The sequence below is a fragment of the Mugil cephalus genome, chromosome 8 (assembly GCF_022458985.1).
Source record: "Mugil cephalus isolate CIBA_MC_2020 chromosome 8, CIBA_Mcephalus_1.1, whole genome shotgun sequence".
NCBI lineage: Eukaryota > Metazoa > Chordata > Actinopteri > Mugiliformes > Mugilidae > Mugil > Mugil cephalus.
In genome coordinates, this window is record NC_061777.1 from 4600925 (window position 1) to 4614153 (window position 13229).

At 39.9% G+C, this 13229-nt stretch overlaps 1 protein-coding gene across 1 annotated transcript in view; it reads left to right on the forward strand.

The window, feature by feature from the left end:
• Positions 1 to 13229, forward strand: part of dmrt1 (doublesex and mab-3 related transcription factor 1) — a 37173-nt gene that overhangs the window by 1160 nt on the left and 22784 nt on the right. Inside the window, exons 2-4 of the mRNA XM_047593062.1 lie at positions 442 to 616; positions 2910 to 3055; positions 10750 to 10948. Of these exons, the coding sequence (XP_047449018.1) occupies positions 442 to 616; positions 2910 to 3055; positions 10750 to 10948 (520 nt within the window). The remainder of the gene's footprint in view (positions 1 to 441; positions 617 to 2909; positions 3056 to 10749; positions 10949 to 13229) is intronic.

The following is a 13229-nucleotide window of genomic DNA, read 5'->3' on the forward strand; positions in this document are numbered from 1 at the left end:
ATGACTCAAATGGTTAATTAATAATACTGTTTATAAGCTGAGTAAACATTTTCATGATTTTTAAAGAAGAACTTTAATGTCATTTAATGTCAATGTCCAGTATCAGATTGATGTCAGGTGTTTAAGTTAATTATATATTAAATATAATATAAACACAAAACAAAATCTCAAATAAATAGGTTTCCTGAATTTTATTATTATTTTTTTTTCCATATCTCGGTTGGTTTTAATGGAATATTAGATTACACGCTGGATTTTGAGATTCAGAGGTGGACTCTCATAAACAATCAGGAATCATTGATCTTAAAAAGTTATACCGGTGCTCTTTTTCATCTTGGAAATAAAGCAACCAACTAATTATTCAACCCTAACTTATGAAAAAACTCCTCTTATTCCAGTTTCGTCCAGTTGTTATTTAAGTGTGTTTTTCCTCTCCTCCAGGTTGCCTTGAGGCGGCAGCAGGCTCAGGAGGAGGAGCTTGGGATTTGTCGGCCGGTGGCTCTGTCAGGTCCTGAGGTGATGGTGAAGAACGAAACCGGAGCGGACTGCCTCTTCTCTGTGGAGGGACGCTCACCGACACCTGCCACTACCTCCGCTTCTTCTCTTGTTGTCGCAGGTGTGTATTAAACCCTCTGGTAAAAATGCACAGTGATCCTTTCCTAAGGACGTGCAGCGCTGCATCTGAACAACGTAGCCAGGAAATCAGTTACATATCGGAGCACTTCTCGGAACAACTCAAAAACCAGCAGAAAAAAACATGAGGAACAGCAGAAGGTGTTGACCTGGCCTCCAACTTCACTAGATCCCAAACTGATCAAGTATCTGAGGGATGATCCACACAGAAAGGCCCCTCCCCTCCACCCACAGGACCCAAAGGCCCCCCCCAATAATGTCCATTCTCTTATGAGTATGATTTCTGCTTTCTCAAATTCTGTTTTTTTTATTAAAGTTGTTTTCACCCACTTAAAGCATAGCATAGCATAGCTAAAACATTAGTTAGCTATGCTATGGACGCCTCCTACAAGACAGGTGAGGAGTCCAGTGGGCCGTTGCAGCACACTGCCAGTGGTTCATCAAGTGTGTGGAAATACTTCACTAAAGATGAAGCCCATACTACTGGGACATGTCAGTCAATACAACTAAAGTACTATTATCATTATTACTGTTAGTTTATTGAATTGGGACAATGCACATTAATCAAGATTGATGCGTTAGCCATTAGTTCAGATGTGACGGACTTAGCACGATTGCTAAATTTCAGTCGTAGTCTCAAAGCAGGTACAGAACACGGACACAGAAGACAGAGTAAGTCGTTGTCGTAGTTTCGGATGTGTGGTGGTAACTTGTTCCAGGAATGTGTTCCTCTTACAGATAAGACCGTTTGGGAGAATTTAGTCCGACGCCTCGGTACATTACAGTCACCTCTAGTTAGGGCTTTCTTCTTCAGTGTTTGTAATGTACTGCAGTGCATCTGAAAAGACATCCGGTAACGCTAGCAGAGGAACGGTCCAAATCCTCTGGACGTCAGTCAGTTAACGATTTCACCAAACGTCCCGTGGTAAGAGAGAAGGAGGCTCCACCTCAGCTGTGTGTTGGTGAATCTCATTGTCTAAAGTTATTAGAGCTTTAGCTGCTCTGCATAGAAAAAGCTTCAAAGATATGCCTCATTTGTTTTTTATTCCGGCTACACTATCCTGTCAACGACACAGCGTGAAGTACTATTAAACCCATCTACACAGACAATACACATCCTCAGCTCACAGTGTTGATAAACTCATGTGTTCATGTCCAGTTCTGTTGTGTTCTGTTAGTTGACATTGTTGCTGTGGTTGTAGAGCGTGTTTGTTTGTTTGTTTGTTTGTTTTGCCATGAAAGAGCCACACATTGGAAGTGTCAGACTTCAGTAGTAGTTTGTGTTGAAGCTTTGGTAAACTTGCAGAAAAATCTGCGCAGCTTCCTTCCGCTACAACATATATTCAGGTTAAGAATATATGTTGGTTAGGAGGGTTAAGAAGGTTATCAACTTTTATCTCTATGCATGTGAGGAATAAAACCCGTGTTATCTTATTGCATATTAGTTGACTGCAACACATATCGCATATCCTCTTGAGAGAGTTTTTCAAGTCCAACTAACAATAAGACACAAAAATATTGTATTAGTCCACATTCTGAGTCTTCTGTCCCATCGTGAAGGCGCTTGTGCTTTTTCATTTTAACAATGCGTTCAACCTGCTGGTTCAAGCTTTCTCTGGGCTATGTTTCTAAATACACCGACTTTCTCCACAATACGTGAGTATTTCTATGGACAGTGTGGACATCTGCAATAAAGCATAAGACATTTTCTTGGGAAAATAAGCAAAATCTAAGGTTGTGAGGAGGCAGACACAGATAGTGTGTTCCTCCTTGGTCTGATAGCACGTTGTAGGAGGTGGAACATGACTATGGTCAAGGCCGCACATGTCTTGCTTTGTATGTTTGAAAGAAAGACCTTTGAGGTGGAAAAAGGAGTCGAGCACTCTGCGATTCGCTGGTGACAAGTGTTATGTTTGGCGTCATCGGTGCGGCGTCTTCATTGTGTAAGACCAAAAGATCAGAGTCTTCCTGAGAAGAATGTGGCCTTGCTGATAAAACAAGTGCAACAGATAGTTAGTAATGATGATTTGATGGTCATTTTCATCCTGACAGAGTGACAGAGCTCATGTGTGACAACAAAACGTACCTGTCACCTGCAGGTGGTGCTGTTGACAGTTGTTTGAGCTGAGGCAGGGCTTGGAAATCCTGCAGAGCTCTAATAAGATGCCTTATTTTCATATCAAGCCATCGATCCGTCTTCAATACATAGTGTGTAAAACGATTAAACTGCTCTGTTAAAAGCCACAAACATTTAAATTTTTTTTTTTTGTCCTCAGCATCGTCCTCCAGCCCATCAGCTGCTGCCAGGACTCACACTGAGGGACCGGCTGACCTGCTGCTGGAAACCTCCTATTACAACTTCTACCAGCCTTCACGCTACTCCACCTACTACGGCAACCTCTACAACTACCAGCAGTACCAGGTGACCTAACTTAATATCCAGCTCCTATTTAGTGGTGTTTAACAGCCGTATACGTTTGACGCCCTCGTCCTCACGCCAGCAGCTGAATGTGCGTTTGTGTGCTTTGTTGATGCTGGTCTGGTTTGCTGATAACTTCCAAAGCATGTTTAACTTGGCTCACGGGAGGGTTTTTGTTTTTGCGAGTGAGCGCCGTCCGAAAAAACAATCTGTGCGCCTTTATCAAAATTCATAATCTTCTAGACAGTCTAGATGACTTGTAAATGGGCTTTAAAATGGGGGTCAGTATATATACAGTAAGGGACATATCTGGGTGGAAAAAGCCTCTAAAGCAGCTCAAACTGATGGAGAGATTACTACTATATGTGTTCTATATTAAATCTATATTAAACTTGGCCTAGTCCCATTTATAAATACATGCATTCAATATTAATTAATAATACAGGATCAGATATTCATTTTTTTTATTTAGCATGTGCAGCAGCAGGTCTTGCAACAGCCGTAAACATAAACATACATATATATATCGGGCAGCCTTGTGATTGGCTCAGCAGAGATAGGGGCGGGGCCTACTTGTGTACAGGAGGCTTAGATTGACAGGTCTGTTGTGGCGCTCTGTGTGAAATGGTGGCTATTGAGACAGCTCCTATACCAATGAATGAGTGAAGTGATGACTGAATAATAACGTCTTCTGCCTCCATTGATTCCTTTAGTAAAATATGGTGGATTCATGTTAATGTACTGTATATTTAAAAAAATAATTATAAAAAATATATAGAAAAATGTCTAATCAACCAAAGATTTTGTGACCCTCCCTGTTGAAGACCTATTGTCTGAAAGAACCATATAAATCATTGACAAAGAAAAATCAAACAGCTTATATCATGCATTTAAATAGACCTTGAACCTTAAACTGTGCTGAAGACACATTTCCTTTTTATTTTTGCTTTTTTTTGCTGTGTTGCACATGGTATTTTAAAATAGACTGACTATTAGTCATTCCTCATGTTACCTGTGAGTTACACATTACAAGCAGCAAAATTTACAAAACCTCTTAAGTTGGGCTGGAGGCAATACAGGAATCAGCCACAACATTAAAACCACTGTCAGGTGAAGTGAATGACATTGACCATCTTGTGAATGTGGCATTCAATGTTCTGTTGGGAAACTTTTGGACCTGACATTCATTCATGTGGATTTTACTGAGACATGTAGCACCCACCTAGACCAGACTAGACACCCCCCCACCCCATAGTAATGACATCCTTGATGGGAGCAGCCACATTCACACAGACAAAAATGCTTTAGGAATAACTCAAAAAACCTGGCCTCCAATTCATTAGAACCCAGACTGATCGATTATCAGTGGGATGATCCACAGAAGACCCTCCCCTCAATCCATAGCACCCACAGGCCCCCAATAACGACATCCTGTTACCAGACACCACAGGACACCCTCAGAAGGCCCATGTCCATTCTCTGATGAGTCACAGTTGTCGTGGAGGGACAAGGGAGACCTACACAAGTGGTCATAATGTTATGCCTGATTGGTGTATGTGGACTTATTTTAAAGTGGTAATGAACTTGAATGTTCCCCAGCAATAACAAACTAATTATATAGACCTCTTTTCTTTATAATTGAGACACCAAGGCTACAATGTTGAACACTGACTCACAGACGCACTGTCTACATATTAAGTTTGATTTATGCTTAAATGTATCTTCATTGTATCCAGTGAGATCATCTTATGCGTGAAGCAGATTAGATCTATAACTCTCCAGCGATACCTCTGATGAGGTGCTTTGTTTTTTATGAAGAACATTTGTCCACCCTTCTCTCCTCCCCTCTCCACCCTCCCCTCAGTTTTCCCCCAGTAGCAACATCTAGTTTTGGGTCACTGCCTCCGCAAACCTGCCAGCGCACAGCGGAGCCTGAATTGCAAAGGTTAATGGTATTGTCTGTCGGTGGAGGGACAAACCGCTATGCCTCAGCGCTCGAAGGAGAAAGTGAGCACATTAATGCTAATCAGTTAGCGCTCTTTAGCATAATTTAGCCATCCTCCCTTGTGATTTATGGTATTTTCAGTGAACTTGTCAGGTTGAAGGGCTACGTGCTGTGGTTATTCAAATTCAGAGGCCACCTTTTTCATATATATATATTTATATGTTTGCATGGAAAGATGTTTATTCGAAGATGAGTTTTAGTGCCACAGACACAGTTTGTAACTAGAATGTGAAGGAATATTTCTTTTTTTAAATTAATCTGAATAATTATCACATCTTCACTGGTTAGAAGAGATTTTCTCATGGCTGTTTTCCAAATGTAGTATCACATACTGACATGATTACCCTTGAGTTAATCACTTTAACTGAACTATCCTTAGATTAGGGATGATAAAAAATATCGATATGGCAATATATCGCGATTGCGATACAATATCAATTTTGAGCGTCGTAATATCGATTTCAAAAGAAAAAGTCATGTTTTGGGTCAATCGTGAACGACTTCCACACCTCCACCACCACTTTTTCCGTACAAGTGCAATAAACTGGAAATGTATGGATTAGTATTGTTTTTTGACTCAATTTGGCCAATTCTAACCTGACTGGCTCTCAAAATAAATAACTGACGGGAACATGTCCTCCTCCTCCTCCTCACTAGGTGGCGATATGTGTCTTGTCAGCAGGTTATTACAGGGCCCCCTTTCCGATTGACCTATTACGTCACATAGTAAACAACAAGATGGTTAATAGTTCAGATTTTTTAATCTCGTATGTAATGTGCACACTACTTATGGGTCAGATAAGATGGCGCTATCCCTCAGGTGGTTCTTCTACCGAGTTTCTTGGATGTTTTTGTTCTGAGGTCATACTGTGGAGCATGCACACACACACGTTGTCGAGTTAAACTCAGATTAAAGGGTATACATGCTGGAGAAAATCCATTTCCAATTGCTCTATCGGGGTCTCGTAATCTCATAATTCCGATTTTAGTCAGAGTAACACATGTGCTTCAATTGTCCGGTTAAAGTTGGATTAAGGCAATGAACATACTGAGTGCTAACCACGAGCCTCTATCAGTTAACATTTATTTAAGAGAAGAATTCTGTATAGGCAGTAAGTAACACCATTATCCTTCTGCACCTTTACTTTCTAACATTGTAGGTAACGTGTTTTAAATCCACACAAATAAAATCATAAAATGAACTCTTCTCTTCTCCTTTGCCTTGAGCAAAGGGAGTCTAACGTGTCAAAGTGTAGGAGCTCTCTATGTTGGGCGAATGGCAGAAAAGAAGAATAAAATAGATTTTTATTACTAATATATTAACATTACTGCACTTGTACACCTCTGAAAAGGGCGTAATCACTCATCTGGATCAGCTAGTCATCAACTTTCCTTATGCATTTGTTTAAAGTTCCTTTTTTAAACAGCTGACACAACAGTCCTTTATTGGGTGCTTGAGCAAACTGCAGTAGCAATCCACAGTCAGCGAAACATTCTGTCTTTTGTTGCTTGCAGCGTGAACACAGCAGTAGAAACAGCTTCTTGCCCGATCTAATGTATTACTACAGTGGATATACAGCTTAGCGCCATGCTGCCACTCCATTTTTCCCTCCACCAACTTCGCAGACATTGCTACACGTCTAATGTAACCTGCAAATAATCTGGGCCGCCTTAATCATAATATAGTGGTCTTTAGGTGCTCCTCCCACTATAACGTCAAAACCCAGAGGAAGCAAAATGCTTTTTATCAGGCCATCTACAGTACCTCCTCCTCTTCTCCCCTGTGCACTCAGTGATGCTTGGCTGTCATGCAGGTGGATGATGATAATATAAGGGCTGTATAGTGCTTCCAGACAAGAGATGGTGCCAGATAAGAGGACAGGCCCACTCAGGGGAGGTAAGGAAGCCCCCCCAGGAGTCAAAGTTAGCCATGGACTGTAGATGCATGGAAGCAGTCTCCACTGGCAAATCATATTTTTTGTTATTATTATCATGATAATTTTATTACTGCAAGAGAGTGCACACGAGTTATACTTAAAATAAAATCGCTGGTACGATGGAGGTGATCTCACTGAGATAATACTGTCAAATCTACAACTTAAACTATCCACCTCTGCCAACTTTGTTATCGGTAATTGGTTCTCTTGCAGTTGCTTATTGCCATGCAAATACATTTAGAAATTTACTCATAAGATTAGGAATGTCCCAATCAAGTTTTTTTTTTTTGTCCCCTGACCTGATACTGATCTTACAGTATTCGGTACAGGCTGATCCGAGTCCTGATCCGATCTTAAACAAACAAAACTTCATACCCGGGAGATTCGTAAAGGCTTTTCCTTATCTTAGTTATTCTCCTCGATCACGTGTGCACAGTCCGACTGGATTAAGTTCAATAAATAGGGCAGGGAAAGCTAATGTAGCGAGGAGAGGATAGAAAACCTGTGTTCTCTGAAACAGAAATGTGCTGGTCTAACTGTGTAACCTTCTCTGGAATAATGTACAGTACTGTGCTAAAGTTTTAGGCAGGTGAGGAAGAAATGCTGTAAACTAAGAATGCTTTCAAAAATATTGATAATGATTGTTTATTTCTATTAATTTACAAAATCTAAATCACATCAATATTTGGTGTTACTACCCTTTGCCTTCAAACCAGCATCAATTCTTATAGATGCACTTGCACAAAATAAGGGATTTAGTAGGATCGTAGTGGCAGTGGTCGGCCAAGAAAACTTAGTGCAGCAGATGAAAAACACATGAAGCTTATTTCCCTTCGAAATCGGAAGACGTCCAGCAGAGCCATCGGCTCAGAACTGGCAGAAACTAGTAGTACCCAGGTTCACCCATCTACAGTCTGGAGAACTCTGGCCAGAAGTTTTCTTCAATCCCTCTGACATGGAAACAAGGCTAAAAGTCTCAACCAAACCATAGGAACTGGGGTACAGACAAATGGCAGCAAGTGCTTTGGACTGATGAGTCGTAATTTGAAATATTTGGCTGTAGCAGAAGGAAGTTTGTTTACTGATTATCTGGAAAGCGCTACAATAATGAGTGTCTGCAGGCAACAGTGAAGGTGGAGGCTCCTTGAAAGTTTGGGGCAGCATTTCTGCAAATGGAGATGGAGATTTGGTCAGGATTAATGGTGTCCTCAATGCTAAGAAATACAGGCAGATACTTATCTATCATAGAATACCGACAAGGAGGTGTGTGATTGGATCCAAATTTATTCTGCAGCAGGACAGTCTGGGATTATATGAAGAGACAGAAGGATCTGAGGAAGACTACAACCTCAGAAGATCTGTGGTTAGTTCTCCAAGATGTTTGGAAAAACCTACCAGTCTAGATCCTTCAAAACCTGTGTCTAAGTGGACCAGAAGAATTGAAAAATTGAAAAAAATCTGAATTGTGGTAATTGATGTAATCAATGGAACTGGAACTAGTAAGATGGACTACTAGAACTATTAACACTTCCATTTTTGAAAGCATTCTTAGTTTACAGCATTTTTTCACACTTGTCTAAAACTTTTGCGCAGTATTATACCTCCAGGAAACTTTTCTCTTCTTTTAAACTTTTAAACTCAGCTTTCAGTATTTGCTGCTGCTGCCAGTAAAACTATGCTTACACAAATTCCGATTATTGTAGAGATCTAGCACTTAAAGGACGTTATGATTAAATCTTAAGTGTCGACATGAATCTGAGTATCCTGAACGTAGTCGTAGTTATTCCAATATTCCAATTATATATTATATATATTATTATATAGCCCAATTCATCTGTTACACAGTCACTAAATAACATGGTCTTATATATAGTAGATTTGTTTACTTGGTTTGAACAGCACAGAAAGAATAGATTTATTCCAACCAGAGAGAAGCCATCAGAGTTTACAGGGTTTTTAGGAGCTAAAATTTTCCTAATGAACCAGTCATCAAAGATCTACATCGCACATATCAGGACTATTATTCTCATCATTAGTGGAACAACAAACATAGTCAGTGATGGTGTTTACATGTGTAGGAGGCTTTTCCCTTTGTGAATCATATAAAAGAATTATGCAAACAGCAGTGAGCAATTAGCATCAGTCAGGCCAAGAAGATTTATACATGCATCAGTATCCTGGCTTCTTTACTCTTACAGTCATGTTTGCATCCTCCGTGGAAACTTCAGATCATTAAAACATTTTGTACAAACTTTGTATTGTTCTAGTTCTTTGCTCTTTAAATGTGTCTTGTACTTGCACGTCATGCTACAGTCTGAATCTTTAAGATGTTATCGTAGGTACATTGGATTCAGATCTCTCTTTTTAAACTTAGAAACTTAAAAACCTGATAATGACGAAGATACTCAGCTCTATGTAAGATCACCCAGTGATAAAGGATTATAGGGTTATAGGACTTTCTGTGTGGATCCTCCTTTGAGCTGTGAATATAAACCTTCTCTGTAAACATGAAGAAAAAACTTGCCTTTTGCGAGCATCTTCCTCTGAGACAGTAGTTTTCCGTCCTGGAAAACGCAAGCTCTGTGCACCCCGGGCCCCAATCTCTATTGTATTTTTCACGGCCTAATACAAGAGCTGAGTGTAGCTTAAATAACAGTTTATAAAGCTGTCGCAGAACTGATGGTGTGGACAATACTGGTGACATATTACAGGCTGACAGAAATCAAATTCCATAAAAATGAAATTGAAAACCCTCGGTGAGGCGGCCTTGCTGCTGAGCAGACAGCTCGTTTTAAAGTTTTCACGGCTCTGGAGAAAAGCCGGCGCTGTGTGTTGCAGCCCATTTTCAGAACAAGCCATGCACCTGTGAAATCAAATACTGCTAATTTTCTTCAACATATAGTTTGAAGTCTATATTTCTTCCTGTCCGTTTCATGTTGTTAAAGTGTCGCCTGAGATTAGCAGATGTGTGATCTGAAGGGTTTTACGGTCAAAAGGTGTGAATGAAGCGGTCGTAGAACAATGCGGCTCATATTGAAAATGACAAATGTAGAATACGAAAGAACAGTATAATAATTTACCGGTTCATGAGGTTAGTATGTTAGTATATACAGTTCTTAGGTAATTCATCGTTCTAGTCACTCTTTAAGAAACATTCCCAACTTTCAGCTCGTAAAATGTGAAAATTTGCTGACATTTAATAATCAAAGCCAAAAAAAATAATGTAGAAATTAGTACAAGTACATCGACCAGCCACAACATTATGACCACTGACAGGAGAAGTAAATAACATCGACCATCTTGTGACAGTTCAATGTTCTGCTGGGAAACTTTTGGACCTGGAATTCATTCGTGTGGATGTCACTTAGACATGTAGCAATGATGACACTCCTAGAAGGGAGCAGCCACATTCACACACACAAACATGGTTTAGAAACAACTCAACAAACCTGGCCTCCAAATTCACTAGATCCCAAACTGATCAAGTACATATGGAATGAACCACAGAGGCCCCCTCCCATCAACCCATAGGATCCAAAAACACCACAGGACATCCTCAGGAGGACCATGTCCATTCTCTGATAAGTCACAATTGTTTTAGAGGCACAAGAGAGAACCTACACAATATAAGGAAGGTGGTCATAATGTTTCGCCAGATCGGTGTATGTGTAGATCTTTATTAATTTCATGGTTAGAGTCTATGCAGTACATGAAGATATATATTTTTTTCTCTCCTTCATCTCTTCTTGAGACAGATGCCCCATGGTGACGGCCGCCTGTCGGGCCACAACGTTTCCTCTCAGTACCACATGCATTCCTACTACCCAGCGGCCGCCTACCAGCCTCAAGGCCTGGGCTCCACTACGTACATGCCACCCTTCTTCAGCGTGGATGACAGCAACAACAACAACAACAACAACAACAACAACAGCTGTTCTGAGACCATGGCGGCCTGTGAGTGACACACACACACACACACACACACACACAAAAAACACTCAAACACTTTTAACACACCTAATAAAGTTTTACCCAGACTTTATCAACGGTACATTGAAGGGAGGAGTGCACTCAAGTCCACACTGCCATAAAGTTTTTTTTTTTTTTACTTTTACTATACTTACTTTTTACCTCTTACTTCAAAACGCACTGCTGTGACTCAGCTGGTTATTAAAATCGAGAAATAATATACATGAATGATGGTCATTAAAATGAGGCTCAGCCTTAATTATTTGTTCTTTAGAGTCATTAATTCATAAAAAGCCATTCTTCTCAAACGAGCACCAAACTGCCAAGGGCCTGACAGTGCAGCTCTGTTTCTTTTTGTTGTGTTTAAAGATGAAGTGCGTTTAATCTCTGCAGCAGTGCATCTCTGGCACTCAGCTTTACCAATCTCGGGTTTGAATCTCAGCTGAGCGGGGCTGCCTTTCTGCCTTTCTCACTACCAGTGAATGTGGGCAAATCAGATTGTGTGTATTGCTTAATATCTTTAGTAAACTATTTGCGGAGAATGCATGAAAGTGCGTCAGATAAGAGGGACGATCCAGCACGATGAGGTGTGCGGAACTAAATAAGACGTTTTCCTACGTGCTTCATTTTTTTTCTTTCAGTGAACTTCAGGATGCAGCTTTAAAATGCATCCTTGAAAAGCTTCTATGGTGCATTCATGGCTCGAGTTTGACCAAATATGTATATCATGCTATTTTGCAAAATTCTGAGGGTATTATGGTATATTACGGTATTTTTTTTTTTCATGCATAATCACGTGTTTACAACATTTTCAACTGGTTAAGAGAGGAATAAATGCAGTAGATTGACTAAGGACGGACTATTTTACTGTGATGATGAGTAAATATTGTAGAATAATCCCACACTAGTAGTAAAACATAGCCCCGTGTTAGCACTGACTACTCATGTGGAAATCTGGGGACATTTACAGGTAGGAGATTAAAAAAAAAGAAGAAGAAGTTAAATGTTATCAAGATGAAATAAATAAACACAGACATATTTATTTTTGACATATTTATCCATATTTAAACCTATTTAAACTGCTATGTCTGTAATGTTAATAGCAGCGCGACCTGCTACTCTAATAATGGTAGTGTGTGTGCAACATTTTTTTTCTCATTCATAAAAAGCTAAAGTTGGGGACATTTTCGGCGACAACTATATCCAGGGGACAAGTCATCCAAAACAAGGACTGTCCCCGGAAATCGGGATGTCTGGTCACCATAAAAAACCCCAAACAACCAACACAGCTCCGCAAGTCTCATTTTTTGGACCTTTCCATCTTCACAGTGACGCAGTCGCACCATGTGTGTTTGGAAGCGCCACATTGAAAATGGTCCGGTCTGAATCAGTGTCTCACGTTGTAACGTTCCGGTATTCAGTATGAACCGTTGTACCACCCAGCCCTAATTAGTGGCCTGTCTCCAAAGTATTTAAGAGCACAGCCAGAAAACAGGTGAATGTGTGCTTTATAATGGGATCCTGTATGCTAACGTTTGGTTTTCAAGTACAATGTTAAACAGATAAAATGATCCATCACTTTCAAGTGGGTCGGTACTCTCTGGTTCTCAGTTGTGGCACTTGTCACCTTTACTGTCTGGCGTATCCTGTCCCGTCTTACTGGGAGTTCACACAAGCAACTCACACTCTCTTGGAAAAATAAAATATTAATTTTATTCCAAGGGTCTTTTAGATTTTCTATCTTTGATCTAAAAAATCAATCAAGCTGAGAAACAAATAATGATAGAAACGAATCATTCTTCCTTTTTTTTTGTCAGTAAAATGAATACTTCAAATAATACTTGAACTGGTCATGTACCTGCAAGTAATAAAAATTGAAATGCTGTTAAAGAGTTTATCTTCACCTTTATTCAGGTTGTGCTGACCTCTGATGCACCTGTTGCTCATAGATAAACATCGATATAGTTCATTTAGAGGAAGGTTTAAATCATGATTTAGTTTTAGTTTTAGCTGTTTTCAGTTTGGCAGTTTGATCCTTTATGTTGCAGCTCAGTTCCTTTTAGACCTGTGTCCATAATTAAAAGACAAATAATGTATTAAATGCAATATTTTTGATATTATCATCAATTTATAATTGATGTTGGGGAATACAGATGTTTAGGCTGCTACCAGACGCTTGCACTTGCAGACGACCGTCAAATTAGGATTTTTGTTTTTCATTTTGGGAGCGAGTCCACTAGTGTTGGGCCGGTCACATGGACTGTTA